The following is a 19,277-nucleotide window of genomic DNA, read 5'->3' on the forward strand; positions in this document are numbered from 1 at the left end:
AGTCATCCCTCGGGTGAATGGGTGAAAATGCACACGGCCCAGGCCGTGAACACTTATTATTTTCTTCGTACTGCTACAGTACACACTATACCAGACAAACTGGAATGCCAAACATGTAGGTTTCATCAAAAACACAACCTGGGAGTGGGAACCCATACCGTTTATTTGTCTAAAGCAGGATTTATTTGTCCTCCCCTTCGATCCGCCCACCTCTTCCCGGGTGCTTCTGTTCTTTATTCCTGCTAACAGTACTAGTATTGCGCCAGCCGATTGAGAATTAAATACAGAACAATACAAAAAACGTATACTTGCTGTTGTTGTTGCACACAGAGAACCTGCTGGGGGCGCTGTTGCGGATCAAGGAGGTGATTCGACGGCGGGTGGAGAGCAGCGAAGAAGAGGACACGGACGAGCGAGGGATGACCCAGCGCCTGGAGGACATCCTCAAAGACTCTAGTGGTGAGACCCAGTCACTGCACCCTGCCTAGTATTAGTCTAGTGGATGCGTTTGGTTCAAATGAACCAAAGGCAACCAAGTTGACGAAATTGTCAGTATATTTAGTCTTAGTTTTAGTCACCATAGCTTAGTTTTCATTTCGTTTCCATTTAGCTTTCGTCAGTGGAAAAAGGTAGTCGACGAACAATTTTCGTCTTAGTTTTAGTCGACGAAAACAACACTGGTGTTCAGGTAGTGTTCAGAGTTTGTCGATCGGCTATTTTCAGCAAAAGCTTTCCCAGAAACAGAAAAGACCCTAGTTTAGAGTTGAAATGGTTAAGACAGGCGGCTATAACCTTGTACATGAAAATAAATTGCCATATGTTTATGCCTGATTAGCCGATTTCTTAAATAGATATTATATAAGGGATAATATCTGTCTGGGTGGCCATTGTCGGGAGAGATAATTCACCGACAGGGAGTTTAACCACCGAGGCGAAGCCTCCAGCTGCCCAGCTGCAGCACTGTCGGAAAACAAGGAAGTGAGTTGATCAAATGGAATCCATTTCCGGGTACTAGCTTCGTCTATTTCTCGCTCAAATGTTTTCAAAAACATTTTTGAGAGCAATGTTTAGCTGTAAATGACATTGTGTGTCACCAGTGTGTGTGTGTGTGTCACCAGTGTGTGTGTGTGTGTGTGTGTGTGTGTGTGTGTGTGTGAGGGTGTGTGTGTGTGTGTGTGTGTTTACATGGCTGTCATGTTGGAAACAGCAGTAAATCAAGCTGGTGCTCAGAGGGTTTGATTAGGCAGAGGGAGCGGTCATTATCATGAGATAACTCGCCGCTGAATTAAGCGATTGACCAATCAGAATCAAGCATTCAACCAAGCCACGTTATAAGCACCGATAATTACCGGCAAAACAGTTCCACGGACGACCGCCATAGCCACAAACTCTCTACGTCTACACTGTCCTCACCCACCTGGAGGAGAGGAACTCCCATCTTGCAAATGCTGTTCATAGACTTGACATGGAGCTCAGGGAACCTATAGGACTCAACCCCAGCCTGTGAAGCTGGATTGTCTTAATTGTCGGATCAACGGCAGGTGATGAGGATGGCCTTTAATGCCATAATAGCCCACCTGACCCTTAAAAAAGGTTTCTGATGACATGACAGCGACGGGGCCTGATTACAGAGGACAATGACACGGTGTGCAAGAGAGCCATCAGAACGGTGTCCACACCCTCTCCCCATCTTGACAACAACAAAGTGGGGAACTATCATGTTGGGCTGTCATTTATTGATTACAGCTCTGTCTTTAAAACACATTCTGGGCGGGAACCCCTTTTGGTGTTTTAAGCATTATGTTATACTTTAGCTACTGAAAAATAGCAGATCTACAAGCTACAAGCCACAGAGTGGCGTGCTACGAGCTTGTAGGTCTGCTATTTTTGAAAGGTCGTGAAAATGTGGTGGAAATCTTTGAATATATATTTCAGAGCGAACGTTTTTAACTGAAATATTTGTCCGTGGCCCAATAGAGATAATTCTGGAGGTCCTTGACATGAAAAAGGTTGAGCACCACTGACATAGAAACATGGGTTTTTCAGAAAACTATTAGGATTTAGAAGCCTTCTTTTTTTTAATCGACCTCAGTCCAAAATGGGTTAACACCAGGACAAATGTTGGAAAGACCAACGTGATGATTGTGTACGTACCACGCAGAGGTAGACATCTTATACTTGCCCCTCCTGATCCAGTGGAGAGGGTTTGGACAGCTTCAAGTGACTTGGGGTTCACATCACAGAGGAACCTGACCCGTTTGAGAACTTCACATGTCCTGCCATTGACAATGCAGTAGATTGTCAGATACAGAACATCGTCAGTGAAAAGGGGGGGGGGGGGGCACTTCTTGGACACTTCTTGTCAGTAGCAAAGCGGTAGAATTAGCAAGGCTACTCAGTGAATAAAACCGGCAGGGAAAACATGCATTTTCAGAAAACCTTCATAGTCCGGCAGCCGACAGGCTTCTTTTGTTTAAAGCGGAAAATTTGGCATATAGTCTTTTTTATTAGCCTAAAATATTGTCTATATACACGATGCATACATACATTCATGAATCCACTTGCTGACCGGCTGTTAGTATTGAGCAATCTTTTTTATAGGGGTTTCTTGTGACCCTATACCATTAACATCCTATGGCAGGCAAAAATGTAATTTTTTTGTATTTTGTCCAAACCTAATGCTTGGAATGGATTCAGAATCATCAAAACCCCCTAGTTTGACACGTCACATGCTACTTAAAGCAAAAGGAAAGTTTGACATTTTTGACATTTTTGCCTGCCATATAGGTTGTTAATGGTATAGTGTCACAAGAAACCCCTATTAAAAAAATGACCCAATACGTTCAGCCGGTCATCAAGTGTATGACTATACGAATATATAGACAATATTTTAGGCCGATAAAAAGACTATATATACCAAAATTTCCCACCCGTCCACCTCGGCTGCCTGGACTATCAGGAAAAGATCAGGGAAGCGTGAAGATTTGGAATGGCACATCTAGTCTAGTGGTGAGGAAAGTGAGGCAAGCGTGTGTCGACGCCTGTACCACCTCCAGGCAAGCTGAGGAAATCCAAGGCGCCTGAGAAGGTCCTGACATCTCTCTACAAAGCCCGGAGCATGTTGTTCTGTACGTGGTGTGGGAGAAGAGCTCTTCCCATGCAGGACCTATACGTGTGCTGCCTGCGGACAGAATACGAGAGCAGGTCAAAGAGAATTATGAAGGACAAACATCGGCCTAGTAACGTTAACGTACTGTTGGATGGGAAGCTCTGGGGATGTCTCACATGCAGTACTGCCTCAAGGCTCGGGAAGAGTTTTTCCTGCAGCTGTCGGAGCCCTGAATGAGAACCAATTTTTTTTGAGGAAATAAAGAAACAACTGTAAATATTGAATCAGGACCAAGAGCCAGAAAAACTAATTTACCCGAGAAATTGGGTCATCGTGAGCCATTGACACTATAGGCCTGCTGCCTGTCTGCCTAACACACACATGCACGCACGGATGCTTACACGCATATGCATATGTGTCATATCTAGAAGTAGCACCCATACACACAGCACCTTCAAGAACCTCGAATTATTGCTGCTATTGTCAATTATGTCTTTGTTGCTACAATGTCGGGAGGACACAAAAATGTAACAATTCAAATCTTCAATCTCGAACATTGATTATTTTGTACTTAACTGCGGCTCATGCAATACTCTAGCATGTGTTACACACTCGTTCTGTTTGAAGTGACTCGGCACTCTGCAGTTCTCTGATTTAAAACAGTCGAATCAGAACATAGGGCTATTTAACACTTGTAAATCACTTACACCCCCTTTAATGTTTACTTCATACTGTTGGATTTATCCAATGTATATCCAATGTCCAACAATCTATCACATCGACATCAAAACAAGTGGCACGTTGAGGGGGAAAACGCTGCTTTGTACTCTCCGTATATACAGTAAACCTCAGTTAAGTATCACTTTCATTTCTTTGTGGTCTTGGCTCCTAAAATAAATGAAAGGTTTCGCTCTGGAAGCATAGTTGATAAACAGACAACGCAGGAGATCACAAGACCGTGCGAAAACATTTCCAGTAAAACAGATGGCTGTTTAACCTTATTTGGACACGGTTCACCTTTGTAATTCATGAGATGGTTTTGAGCTTTGTTTTGTGCGTTCAAGCGCTGGCGTCAGTTGCGGTGCATGTATGATACTCTCGCTGTGTCCAAGGATCACCATCTTCTTTCGTATCGGTGTTGATTTTGAAATTCATGATCCAGTTTATAGTTAGTCTTTTGAATAAAATTCCATTTAGTTTTAGTCACATATATTGTTTTAGTTTTAGTCTAGTTTTTGTTGACTACATGCCATGAGATTTTATATTGTATATTGTATATTGGCCGGCATTGAAATGCCTGATTTTATATAAAATAACAGATCTAGACGCTCACAATGTGTCGCAATGAGTCTCAATGAGTCTCATTTTTATTTGTTGACGAAATTGTCAATTTATTTAGTCTTAGTTTCAGTCATCATAGCTTATTTTTCATTTAGTTTCTAATTAGTTTTCGTCAGTGAAAAGTCGACAAACGTTTTTCATCACAGTTTTAGTTGACGAAATAAACACTGGCACTATTATGACCAAATTTAAAATTATACTTTTTGTTTTTATTACAGTTTTTGTGAAAGTGGTTAAAGGAGTAGTTCACTCCCAAAAAATGATTATTATAGACATAATTTTGTCAGGAAGCCTTGAATTCAGGGAGATCATTTTTGTTTTTGTTTGATGACCAGTTTTATAAATATTGAACCGATGAAAAGTATCAAGAGCTTATGACTATAATCAAGAACCACATTGAATCCATTGGTCATTTTGGACATACGTTTATTTCCATCCACAGGGTTTCGATCCAAAATACTGTATATGTAAACCATTTACTTATCCTCATACTCATACCTACCACTGCTACAACAACTTTCTCCTTTTCCCCTGGTGTGTGTGTGTGCGTGCGTGCGTGCGTGCGTGCGTGCGTGCGTGCGTGCGTGCGTGCGTGGTGTGCGTGTATACAGGTCCCCTGGTGGCCGGGCGGACCAAAGACTTTGTCCAGAGGATCCTGGCGGCCAGCAGCGCCGTGGGGCAGAGCAAGGGCAAAGAGACGGCCCAGGGAGAGGACGAGGAGGCAGGCTGAAAAAAGACATACGGCCACCCTTTGCACAGCCATCGTCTCTATACCACCACCACCACGGCGCCCCACCAGTCTCATCGACTACTACTACTACTACCACAGCCTGGACCTTCACACAGCATACACACACACTCTCTCTCTCAAGCGGGAGGAGGAGTTGGACGAGAGGCAGTAAGCCCCCCCCAAAACAATGACCGGCCCCCGGTCTGTCCCGGTCTGACACCACTCTTCTGTCTGTCCCCCCAATTCACCACCAAGCTAGTGCTGCTGCCCACGTTATCTGTATTCTATATTGTGTGTGTGTGCGTGCGTGTGTGCGCGAGTGTGAGTGCGAGTGCGAGTGCGTGTGCGTGTGCGTGTGCGTGTGCGTGTGCGTGTACATATACCGTATGAATGCCTCTGCGGTTTTATCTCTTTCCCTCCGTGTGCTGTATTTGTATCCCATTGTGCCTATGAATAGACATTGCACTGTTTTGTAGATTTGGTTGTAGTTGTTGGCAGGGTTATGTTGTAGTGAGCCGAGGGCAAGGGGGCATTTGAGGATATAGGAAGTGCTTATAAGGAAGCACGAGGTTTTGCCCCGGCCCTGGTAAACAAGAAAGCAGCTGCTGTTTTTCCACGGCGGGGGGGCGCAACACTTGTCGACCCCGCCCCCTTGTATAGGGCAGACATCGAGTTTGCACACCGCCGGGCCCCGATGTTTCTCATTCAGAGAAGACAATGACATTTCATTTTTTTAGTTATATTTCACACCACAGGCGGTGGAAATTATTTTTGAAAGACACCGACCAGACACCGGCCGGCCCCTGGGGGGAGTTTTTATTATTTCCCCCCAAAAACGTATAAAATACGTTAAAAGATGTTAAGTGAAACAGACAATTACAGCTATAATGCACCTTCAAACTGACCAAAGATAAGACTTAAAACTGCTGAACCCTGAAGCCGGGGAAACCAATAACACCCGCCAGTCTCTCTCTCTCTCTCCTCCAAATGCTGCCAAACATTGACGTTCACCGCTGTGTTCAGAGAAAGAAAAAATGGAAAAACACAAAATCAATTACTTGGTAATTGCTTTTTTTATTTTTTTTATGTTTACCTTCATGCATCTGCAATGAAGGACGTTTTAATCTAAAGGTCTAATTCATCGATTTGTTCACCCAGTGCACTATCATCAATAGTTCCTGAGAGATGGCGAGCGGGTGTGACTGACCGGCATTCAGGGAATGACCAAAACGTTGTCCTTGTGGTCGGCCTTTTATAGCGCTGTCTGCCTGTCTGCACCCGGCTGTATCGTAGTCCTCATTGTCATCCCCCTAAGCCCTCTTCTCAGCCCCCCGGCCTAAATATGTAAACGCAACTTCCTGAATTATTTGACGTGTAGTCAGACAAAAACTATCGTTAGAGCTAGAAGCAAAATCGTCGCTGTCGGGGCAGAAACCTCCTATCTCCATTTTTTCTTTTTTTTACTTTTCGCGTTCTTTTGTGTAAATTAACGGCCTATACTTGTTCATACTACGTAACTACGGCGTCACACAAAAGTATCCGAAACACGGCGCGAAAGCGACACGTTTTGAGCTCGTCGACCTGCTCGTTTAAACTATTCATGAAATTTGAATGCTGAAAAGTAACAGCTTTGGACATAAAAGAGGTTTCCATCCGACAGAGACGGAATATGTGTTAATTTTTGTTTTGCATTTTGTTATTATTAATTATTATCCGGCAAAGCGGCAGCCCACGTAGTGGGGGTCGATCTCCTAGAGATGTTGTGAAATCTTGCCTACCTTTTGGTGGTCTTTGATGAAGACCGAATTGCTCCGAGGTCTAAAAAAAAAAGAAAGAAAAAAAGAAACTTGATGGACATAAAAAAGGACCTTTTTGAATTGCACTGTGGTAGGGGGAAATAAGCACCTTTCCAGGAGGGGTCTTAGATCCTCCAAAAAGAGAAAAAGAAACACTCTTGGCACCTTTTTATTTTATTTTATAAAAGACATCTGTGGATTGAGACGAGAGACTTGTCCATGGTTGATGGTTTATTGGTGGTTTATTTCCGTATGGTGCTACTGTAACTGTACAAATGAAAAAGAAAAATGCAATGCAAAACCCTTCATGGAGGCTTCAGGTGGTAACAGCTGGCTGGATTTTGGCCTGAGAGCACATCGAGGTGTATAATAGGCGGTTTGTTTTGCGTAATGATGCCTTTCTGAAGTGCCTAGGGCTCAAAGCCACACGGAGTCTGTGTTATTATGCCTGTTCTTTAAATGGAGAGTTCAATTGACCGTCGCCCCAAGCATATATATGACCTGGTTTGACTTTAGGTGATAAAAAAAAAAAACAACCACATAGGTTGAAAGTTGGCCCTATATATCACATACTGTTTGCCGCTGATTCTCAAACGTTTTTCACGTCACGGTCTCATGATGGACCCCCCGTTTTTTATTTATTTATTTTAATCTGGGACCGCAAGACAGAGAAATCCTCAGTGTTAATTTAACCCCAGAGTATACAAATGGAACCGAAATGGACACTTGTTGGGTCCATTCGGGTTCCTTTTGTATGACTTACAGACCCGTACGGGGGTGCATTTGATTCCTAACTTATATTAACTTACCATGCAACCAAAAAGAAGCCCAAACCAAAATGTTTGATTTGAAACATGAAACCACTTTCACTTTAAAAAAAGAAATCCCAGTGGCTATAAATTGTCCTTGGGAAAACCAAGAAGAATAGTGTCTTTGTATTAAGCAATACCATTTTTTTTCCTCCTCCAAACTGACAAGCTCCTGTCTGGGATGTGTTCCAAAGTTGTCCCATTATTACACAACATTCCATGCCAATGGAAATTCAGTTTTCTTGGCTTAGTTATTTGAAAAGCAGTTTACCTTTAACTATTTATTGTCCCGTATCATTCATGGCTCTGCCTTGAAAGGCCTTGAAAGGCATGAATGCCTTTAGTCCCTGCCCCCCCGTTCACCTTGCCCTATCCCTGTGATTTCTGGGAAATATTACGTTTGATCTTATGAGTGTGTACTTTTGGGTGGTAAACAGAGGGTTCCTGTCCATTCAGTTGGTCTGGTTGTGGAGTGCTGCTGCAGCTGGTGAACAGAGAGCTTGTAAGCACTGTCGACGAATCTGATGCCAAAGACAGATGGTCTGTGAATTAGCAAGAAAAGATACTGTGTGATAAAAAGAACAGCCCCCGACAGGAGGCTCTGATGTTCTTCAGAGCTTTTTCTTTTTCTTCCTTCTTTTTTTTATCAACACTCAAGAGGCACGGCGACAAATTCCCTGTTTTGAGCGTGATCTGCCTGCGATGAAAGTGACACCTGACAAGTTTTGCTATAGAAGAATATTTTGCACCCTATTTGATTCAAACAGGGCCGTATTCTGAGCTGAGCTCTGTACTGTGATGAAGAAAAGGATTGAGCACCTCCCCATCTCTCTCTCTCTCTCGGTGGAGATGCATGGGGAGATCTCTGGAAGGCCACAGTGTCAGAATGTACTGAGGGCAAACAACAAAAATTGTTGTTTAAAAAAAGATGTTAAGTTATACTCTGCTGTTGATCCTTCTCTTCTGAGGATGTTCTGTGGTCTAGGAGTTGAAGAGTGAAAATCTGTATGAATTCAAACATTTGACAGATGTTCTACTACAACCCTCCCACAGAGTGGAGTAATGTAATCCTGCGATCTTACATACCATCTGCTGCGTACATTAATCTGTATGCCAGAAACTACACTGGAAAGAAAACACTTGGACTGCACTCCGTTTAAGACACCGGGTGGATCTTCTCCACGAGGCCAAGAAGGCACTTTGCTGGACTTTACTCAAGTCAAGTTAGAGCAGCACACCGTGGTCTGTGCATCATTTGACGTTGTCTATAAAAAAACATTTAGGCCTATACCGCGGGATACCCCTTTAACTGAAAAGCATTAATGGGGAGTGGTCCTGTCTTGGCGTGGCCACCCAGTCTTTGCTCACATTAAAGCATCTGTTTTATTTGTACCTGGGAGAAAGTCAGAGTATAGCGGCAGGAAATTACAGTGGATTGAGAGCAGCCTATTCTCACCTTTGCTGGCTTTGTTTCATGACCTTGTCTTTTCCAGTGGTGGACATATAGTACTGAGTCAAAGTATAGATTCTAATGGGTCAAATAAGAACCACAACGACAAGTGAAAGTTTCTCTGTCAAAATGTACACTTGGGAGTACTGGAGTTGATTGCTTTTAAAAAATACTGAAGTAATCAAAAGTGCAAATTACAAAGTCCATTTTATTTCTAATATCAATGCATATTGCTGCATTAAAATGTGGACATATGTTTGTCTTTGAAATGTAGTGGATTTAAAGTCATAGGAATCTGGGAATAAAGCGTAATATAATAAAGTACAGATACTAAAACATGTACTTAAAACCCATTTTGTGCGGGAACCCCTTTTGGTGTTAGCATTATGTTATGCTTTAGCTATTGAAAAATAGCAGATCTACAAGCTCATAGCGCGCCACTCGGTGGAGCTTGTAGGTCTGCTTTTTTTGAAAAATCGAACGACTGACATATAGAAACATGGCTTTTTCAGAAAACTGTCAGGATGTAGAATACATTTTTTTAATCTGATCTCAGGTCAAAATGGGTTTAAAGTCATAAGAATCTGGGAATAAAGCGTATACAATAAAGTGCAGATACTAAAACATGTACTTAAGTACAGTACTGAAGAATATGTACTTGGTTACTGTCCACCGCTGGTCTCTTCTTTACAATGGTCACGACAGGCTGGGTAAGGTAAACTTCATCATGAAGGCTAGTAGCAGCAGCCGGTATGTACTGTACACACAGTACAGATTTAATGCTCTCGGCTTACAAATTTAGCCAGCTCTTTACCTAATATGGACAATGTTTTAGGAGAAGATCCAAGACACTTCCTACAGGCCAGGAGATGGGGAGCACTAGCCAATCCAGAGCCTCCTCTTACTTCCTGATATGGTCACCGTTTTGGGGAAAGTTTGGGAAAAGTCTACAGTAGAACTACTGTATAGTTTCAGCCGTTAAATTTAGCTTTCTTTTTTCTTTCTTTTTTACGAATTAAACAGCACAGTGATATTCTGTGAACAGATGGTGAGCGTTAGAATTAAGTATTCTTTGTGCTTGTGAAATCAACAAAGAATAAAAACCCACACCTTTTTTTTTCCATGGCTGACTCAAATGGTCGGGTATAGCGACCCAGACAATTGGATTGTAAAATAGGCCTCTTCCCTCCACGGCCACAGGCTGGTAAATTGTGGCTGTGGCTGGTGGCTGAGTGTGTACTGTCCACTCTGTCAGCCTCTGTGTGGGAGGCAACCAAGCATCATTTAGAGGCCCCACTGTACTCTTTTCTAAAAAACACATCATTAGTGCTCCTCCTGGGAGGCTAAATGCTCCTGAGCCGAGGACTATTTGGCTGACTTCAATGGGACCAACAGAACCATCGTTATTGTGTTAAAACGGTCAGTGTGCAGTAGATGTCAGACGAAACCTTAACAGAGACGCACGGTGTCGACTAGTCTTGGGAGTGCATAGGCATGTATGTTGTTGACGAGCTATTTTGCCGCCTGCGGGCAACCTTCAACCTTCCCGCGGTCAAGGTCCACGCGTGTTAGTGGTGGATCCACGGGAAGAATGACGCTTCATTTATATTCCATCGCGCGTTAGCGTTGGCTTGGAAATCTGTTATTTTCATGCAAACAACACGGCCATGCAACTGACTTTATATGAAGCTTAACTGAATTACATCGAATGCCTTTATTGTCATTGTACAATGTTCAACTACAATGCTGTGCGACCCCTCAGTGGCGGTACGTACCTACAATATAATCTAAAATGAAATAAATGCAGTTGCTTGATATTATGCATTGAGCATTGATTCTGCTCTCCTGGGGCCTGTGTGCGTTGGGCTGAATAGACGGAGGGGTAAGTCTACCCTGGTGGGATGATACTGACCTCGGAGTGCCTGTCCCTGCTGTGCTCCAGCTCTCACATTGTCCTCTAATGGAGAGACAGCCTTCTCCAGTTTCAAAGCCCAAGCGGTGCCCCCGGCCCGCCAAGGGGAGACCAGGGCATAACAGCACTTAGCCAGGGGACAGGAGGCACTGCTGGTGGCTTCATAAGGCACTGATTCGAGACCTTGTTTCGTGTCGAGGACCCCCCAGTTCAATATTTGTTGCTTGCTGACAGGCAGAAACCTCTTAACTCCATATTCTAACGTTATTGTGTCTTTCCCTTTTCCGTATACATTTACGCCTTTTGAATTTGAATCCTGGAAAGTGACAGTTTTTGGACATGAGGTTTCCACCCGACAAGAGACGACATGCATTATGTCACAATTGGATAGGGCTCCCCCCCCCCCCCCCCCCACCATTTTTCCATCTCTATGACACCGATCTACACTGTAAAGTCATCAGTGCTTATTAAAGATGCTGACTTGTGACTTTCAAGAGTAACCAGCCCCCCCCCCCCCACACACCCCCAGCCTCTGTGGAGTACAACAGATTACTGACATCACTTGGCTCCAGAACCATCCAACCAACCAACCAACCAACCAACAATAAACTGGTTCAATTATACCCTGCTTTAAAGATATGGGGGGTTTTGTTCCCTTTAACAAAAATAATAATAATAACTTATTATTAATAATAATAATAATAATAATGCCAGTCATTTGTGTTGTGATTAGAGCAACGGAAACAAAAGGCACGTGAGTGACTGGAAACAAACCAGTCTATATCCGTTTAATAAAAAACTAGCTTGTTGTGCGTCCAAAAAAACTGGAAAAAGATGGCATCCCTCCTGGATCATGAAATCTGTTGAGGAGCATGTAGACTAATGACTCTGGGAGGCTGGAAGGCCTTAATTGTCCAAGAGAAGAGCAAACATTCCACAACACAATGTCATATACTGTACAGCGAAAACCTGTCTGTCTGTCTGTCTGTCTGTCTGTCTGTCTGTCTGTCTGTCTGTCTGTCTGTCTGTCTGTCTGTCTGTCTGTCTGTCTCTCTCTCTCTCTCTCTCTCTCTCTCTCTCTCTCTCTCTCCTATTGCCTTCCATTTCTGTCTCTTTCATCATGGCTTTGGATAACCCAGTAATCACATTACTACAGTAATACTTTTAGGACCTGTTCCATTAACCTATCGTTGTGTACAACTCCTTTGTCCGTTAAGTAACCTTTAAGAATAATAGTAAAAAAGGAAAAAAAAGCAACAAGGAAAAGAAGAAAAAAAAGATACAAAGTGCCGTACAAATAGAAGCCTAATATTTTATTTTTTTCGTTTTCTTTTTGTTTTGTGTGTGTATGTACACCTGTATAATGTATATTTTAATATTTATATACAGCTGTTGTATTAAAGTATATTTTTAAAATAAATTCGGGTTTTTTCGTTTGTTTTTGTTTTTCCGGTGATGGATCGATTGTCACATGTAGGCTATGTTGATAGTTGGTTATTCACAGTGGTGGAAAGTAACTGAGTATTACTTTCATATTTGAAACAAATGGACAAACGTTTCGGCTATCCAGCCTTCATCATGGATAGCCGGTACGTTTGTCCATTTGTTTCAAATATGAAATAAACTATATTTGAACTGCAGTCTTTGTGTGTGCGACCCACTACCCTTTATTTTTGGGGTTCCTACTTTTGGGGGTCCCCTTTTGCTTATGTTTTGATAAATAGGTGTTTTTATTGTGTTTTGGTATATATAAAGATAAAGAAAGCTTTGTTGTCCATTCAATTTACATAACAGTCAGTTTACAATAAAACATTACATAATATACACAAATGCATAAAAATATTATATTCAGAAAAATGCACATAAAGTGCACAGAGACCCGGCCGCACACCGTCTGCACTTGCAATATGAACACTTTTTATTAGGCAACGTTTCGGTCAAAGATGCCAGATGCCTGAATAAGGTCTTTGACCGAAATGTTGCCTAATAAAAGTGTTTATATTGCAAGTGCAGACGGTGTGCAGGTCTTTATGTACTTATGTGATTTTTTTTGTGGTGCAACCACTCCATTGAACAGCAATGTTTGTCCCTTTGTATGCGTGCGTGCGTGCATGCATGTCTGTTTAGAGTACCAACAGGTGACAAAGTGACGCTGTTGAGCTTCACACTGCACAGCTGCATGATGGGAAGCTGAGTTTTTAGCAGCCATTATGTGATTTCCGGTGCGACAGTAGAGGGACCCCAAAATTCTGTCATTTCTCGACCGTTTCGGAACCATTTCTCGACGGAACCGGGGCCGGCACCCAGGGCGCATTCCTGTGGGTCTATAGATGTTCTGAAGTTCTGGGGACCCCCACACGAAGTTGCACCACTCGATTCACACAGGTGTGATTTTTCTGAATACATTGAGGAGCGCTGCCTCCGCACCCGTCTCAGAGGCTAGTATCAGGTGTGCATGCGACTTTGTTGCCTATTAACCCCTTTTGGTGTTTTAACTAAGCATTATGCTATACTTTAGCTATTGAAATATAGCAGATCTACAAGCTCATAGCGCGCCACCGAGTGGGACGCATTTACAATAGCCTACAAACAAAGTCAATTTGGGCAGTTTGTAGGTATAGGTTGTATTGTTTTGATGTATTTATTCCATAACCAATCCACCCACCCTGAGGAAGACGATAAAAACTCATTGTATGGCTGCAGCTTGCTGGTGGTTCATTTTGAGGTTTCAAGATTTGGTTCCATGTCGTAATGTTGCACCTAAGTTCCCCTAGGCTGGGGTCATAACATGAACATGGGGGCTCGTCTACTGTCATTGTGCGGTCGGCTGTGGAGGTAATGTATAGGATTACGTTGTGAATTGTGCTATAATAATATAGCAGCGGGTAGGCTATAGGCTATACTTGAGGTCAGTCAGTTGAAGCAATGTTTTGGTACGATGATGCGTGACCGACCGTGACGACCAGCCATGCCGGTCTGCGAACCGTTTTATGAAAAGTCAGCCGGTCCGTGGTAAATAGAAACCCCATTAAGACCTGAAGCCGATTCTAAAAATATCTTCCAAATCCTAACAGTTCTCTTCTGAAAAAACATATTTTTCTATAGGCAGCTGGTGCTCAAAACTCTTCAAGTCAAGGACCCCAAAATGATGTAGGCTTACTATTTGGCTGCGGACCCCCATCTCAAAATATTTTGTTCCAGGGACCCCTCGCTCTAAAATATTTCATGATTCTTTTCAAAAATAGCAAACCTATAACCTCATACCAGACATGTAGTAGCCTAGGCCGTGGACCCTCATTCTTAAATGATTTTGAACAAGGGACCCCCACCCAGCTAACATGTCCATCTGGGCCCAATTGGGTTTTGACATGGGCTATGGGCATGGGTTCCAAGTGGGCCGTGCACCCAGTGTTCACAAAGGGCCCACCCGTGTTAGCCCATATGGGCTTACGTGGGTTTCTAACTTGATCTTAGGTGGTATCCAAATGGGCCATTTTATTTCAGAACCATGTGTGTGCGCCACCTGTGTTTGCCTATATGGGTTTGAACAGGGATCTGATTTGGCCTTAAGTGGGTACCAGCTGGGCGAATTATATGTGACCCATGTAGGCCACACTTGTGTCCGCCCTCATTGTCTTCCGTCCTGTTTCTGTTGTCAACTGCTGTCGATTGTTCATTCCTACAGATAGGATGCAGTGCGCCACATTGGCGGTGTTTCCAGTTTTCTGTAGTAGTTTCTTCAAGTGTTCAAACTTTATGACTGGATAGCACTCGATCTGTAAAGTCCTACATTACTATCTCCTACGATCAAGGGTTAGGGTTAGGGCACTGTAGCATGCTGTTTTTCATCATTTTTGTGGACGAAAATCACTCCGAGCCCATGGTCTGGAAGTGTTTTATTTTATTTTTTCAAATCCTCGTTTTTCATCGTTTTTGACCATGGATTATAGCCGGTTTAGGGTTAGGTTCCACGGGCTAATAAAGTGTAAATTCGGGGGTCCTTGACAAGAAAAGGTTTGGGAACCACTGTTGTAGAGGGTCTATAGCAGGGGTGTCAAACAAATTTTGGGGCAAGGGCCACATTGCGCGAAAGGTGACTTGATGAGGGCGTTTTTTGAATTTTTGATTTTTTTTTCAATCCTGGTTTTTCATCATTTTTGACCATGGGCTATAGCCCATACCGTACGGCATACTATAGCACGCCGTTTTTCATCATTTTTGAGGATTTGAAAAAAATGAAAAAAAAAAAAAACATGGGTTATAGCCCATCGTTTTTTGAATTTTTGAAAAAAGAAATTAACCTCATTTTTCATCATTTTTGACCATGGGCTATAGCCCATACCGTACGGCATACTATATCACGCCGTTTTTCATCATTTTTGAGGATTTGAAAAAATTGAAGAAAAAAAAAACATGGGTTATAGCCCATCGTTTTTTGAATTTTTGAAAAAAGAAATTAACCTCGTTTTTCATCATTTTTGACCATGGGCTATAGCCCATACCGTACGGCATACTATAGCACGCCGTTTTTCATCATTTTTGAGGATTTGAAAAAAATGAAAAAAAAAACAAACATGGGTTATAGCCCATCGTTTTTTGAATTTTAGATTTTTTTTTTTTTAACCTCGTTTGTCATCATTTTTGACCATGGGCTATAGCCCATACCGTACGGCATACTATAGCACGCCGTTTTTCATCATTTTTGAGGATTTGAAAAAAAAAAAAAAAAAAAAAAAAACATGGGTTATAGCCCATCATTTTTTGAATTTTTGAAAAAAAAATTAACCTCGTTTTTCATCATTTTTGACCATGGGCTATAGCCCATACCGTACGGCATACTATAGCACGCCGTTTTTCATCATTTTTGAGGATTTGAAAAAAATGAAGAAAAAAAAAAAACATGGGTTATAGCCCATCGTTTTTTGAATTTTTGAAAAAAATGTTATCCTCGTTTTTCATCATTTTTGACCATGGGCTATAGCCCATACTGTACGGCATACTATAGCACGCCGTTTTTCATCATTTTTGAGGATTTGAAAAAAATGAAAAAAAAAAAACATGGGTTATAGCCCATCGTTTTTTGATTTTTTTTTTTTTTTTTTTTAACCTCGTTTGTCATCATTTTTGACCATGGGCTATAGCCCATACCGTACGGCATACTATAGCACGCCGTTTTTCATCATTTTTGAGGATTTGAAAAAAATGAAAACAAAAAAAAAACATGGGTTATAGCCCATCGTGTTTTGAATTTTTGAATTTCTTTTTTAACCTCGTTTTTCATCATTTTTGACCATGGGCTATAGCCCATACCGTACGGCATACTATAGCATGCCGTTTTTCATCATTTTTGAGGATTTGAAAAAAAAAACAAAAAAAAAAACATGGGTTATAGCCCATCGTTTTTTGAATTTTTGATATATATTTTTTTAACCTTGTTTTTCATCATTTTTGACCATGGGCTATAGCCCATGCCGTACGGCATACTATAGCACGCCGTTTTTCATCATTTTTGAGGATTTGAAAAAAATGAAAAAAAAACAAAAAACATGGGTTATAGCCCATCGTTTTTTTAATTTTTTAATTTTTTTTTTAGCTCACAGCCTCAGCCTGATGACCTCAAAAGTCTCATGTCTCCCCTGAGCCATAGGCAGTTGCTTTGGCTTAGTGGTTAAGATGTTGGCCTTCAGTGCAGGTGACCTGTGTTCGATTCCTGGGTGTTACACTCTGATGAACGTGATTCTATGTTCAACTCTTGATTCTTTCAAATTTACTATCTGAAGGCTAACATACAAAAGATCCCTTCAACAGTACAAAGAGGCAGATGTTACTGAGTGATGGTGTAGTAGGGGTTATTCCGCACAGAGAGTTCATTTTCAAATCCCACTCTTCCTAAAGTTTAATGCTAGTTATTGAGCTTCATTTACTGCTATTCTAGCAGTGGCTCACAGCCTCAGCCTCAGCCTCAGCCTCAGCCTCAGCCTCAGCCTGACTACCTCAAAACTCTAATTGTCGTAGTGGTTAAGATGTTGGCTTTCCACGTGGGAGACCAGGGTTCGATTCCCGGCTGTTACACTATCATACAAAAGAAGACCTCAACAGCGCTAAGAAACATCTGATTAATATGATGCTTTGTTATTTAAACTTTACTAACTGAAGGCTAACGAACAAAAGATCACTTCAAAATTACCAGGAGACTTTGCCTGAGAGTCTCTGACTGATGGTGCAGTGGTCTAATCATCAGGCTTTCAGTACAGACATTCCATGTTCAAGGCCTGTTCCTCCTACAGCTCAATGCTGCAGTAATTTGAACTTTTCAAGGCTTGAATAAAAAATAAAAACTCAAAAGCACCAGGAGAAATCTCCTGTATGCCCCAAGGTGCCTTGGCTCAATGGTGTGGAGCGCTTGACCCGTTGCCTCTGCTACAGACAGTTGGCAGGTTCAAGTCCCATGTCATGACATCAAGGTGCTGGGAAGGACCATCGGGAGACGGTGCTCTCTCCCCCTGTTTCCTGAGATGTAACGGTTGGGGCTTATGTCTGAAAGAACCTTGTCCAGCTAACCTTTTACCATGAAAATGTCGATAAAAAAAAAGATGAAAATGATTAAACAAATATACTATAGTGTGTAGTTTTTTCATTGTCAAAAGTCAAGAAAATGACATTGCCATTGTCCAGGATTATAATCGGGCTCCAGTATGCAAATACACAGACTATTCTGTCAGATGATGGGCCAAAATGCATTGCTATTTTATTTTTAAACGTTTGACCTAATTCTTATCTGTAAAACTTTACGTGGACAGGGTTCTTTCAAACATAAGCCCCAACCGTTACATCTCAGGAAACAGGGGGAGAGAGCACCGTCTCCCGATGGTCCTTCCCAGCACCTTGATGTCATGACATGGGACTTGAACCTGCCAACTGTCTGTAGCAGAGGCAACCGGTCAAGCGCTCCACACCATTGAGCCAAGGCACCTTGGGGCATTCAGGAGATTTCTCCTGGTGCTTTTGAGTTAAACAGAGCTAGAATGTTTAAACAGTACTGCTTCGGATCATGTTAAAAGCACCATCGTCCCCGAGGTGGATTCGAACCAACAACCTCTTGGTTTACAGCCAAGCGCACTAGTCCACAGCGCCACACAAGGCTGTTGAGTGTTGAAGCAAAAGTGTGTGTATTGAATATGGATTCGGAGTCCCAGGGGCTTTACTATCTGAAGGCTAACATACAAAAGATCGCTTCAACAGTACAAAGAGGCAGATGTTACTGAGTGATGGTGTAGTAGGGGTTATTCAGCACAGAGAGTTCATGTTCAAATCCCACTCTTCCTAAAGTTTAATGCTAGATTTATTGAGCTTCATTTACTGCTATTCTAGCAGTGGCTCACAGCCTCAGCCTCAGCCTCAGCCTGACTACCTCAAAACTCTAATTGTCGTAGTGGTTAAGATGTTGGCTTTCCACGTGGGAGACCAGGGTTCGATTCCCGGCTATACTATAGCACGCTGTTTTTCATCATTTTTGAGGATTTGAAAAAAACGTCTAAAACACGTCTATTTTTAGACCTGTTTTAGACGTTTTTTATACCATTTTTAGACGCTCGTCTAATAGCCCATACCGTACGGCATACTACAGCACGCCATTTTTCATCATTTTTGAGGATTTGAAAAAAAAAATGAAAAAAACAAAACATGGGTTATAGCCCATCGTTTTTTGAATTTTTAAATTTAATTTTAACCTAGTTTTTCATCATTTTTGACCATGGGCTATAGCCCATACCGTACGGCATACTATAGCACGCCGTTTTTCATCATTTTTGAGGATTTAAAAAAAAAAAAAAAAAAAAAAAAAACATGGGTTATAGCCCATCGTTTTTTGAATTTTTGAAAAAAAAATTAACCTCGTTTTTCATCATTTTTGAACATGGGCTATAGCCCATACCGTACGGCATACTATAGCACGCCGTTTTTCATCATTTTTGAGGATTAAAAAAAAAAAAAAAAAAAAAAAAACATGGGTTATAGCCCATCGTTTTTTGAATTTTTGAAAAAGAAAATTTACCTCGTTTTTCATTATTTTTGACCATGGGCTATAGCCCATACCGTACGGCATACTATAGCACGCAGTTTTTCATCATT

General features: G+C 41.9%; 1 protein-coding gene across 1 annotated transcript in view; it reads left to right on the forward strand.

Moving 5' to 3' along the window:
• The window catches only part of LOC310859250 (uncharacterized protein), a 37,149-nt gene extending 24,570 nt beyond the window's left edge, over positions 1–12,579 (forward strand). The window contains exons 5-6 of the mRNA XM_083765655.1: positions 331–459; positions 5,062–12,579. Coding sequence (XP_083621781.1) covers positions 331–459; positions 5,062–5,180 — 248 coding nt within the window. The 3' untranslated portion in view covers positions 5,181–12,579. The remainder of the gene's footprint in view (positions 1–330; positions 460–5,061) is intronic.
• The last annotated feature ends 6,698 nt before the right edge of the window (positions 12,580–19,277 follow it).

The sequence above is a fragment of the Protomyctophum parallelum genome (assembly GCF_964188405.1).
Source record: "Protomyctophum parallelum genome assembly, chromosome: 5".
NCBI lineage: Eukaryota > Metazoa > Chordata > Actinopteri > Myctophiformes > Myctophidae > Protomyctophum > Protomyctophum parallelum.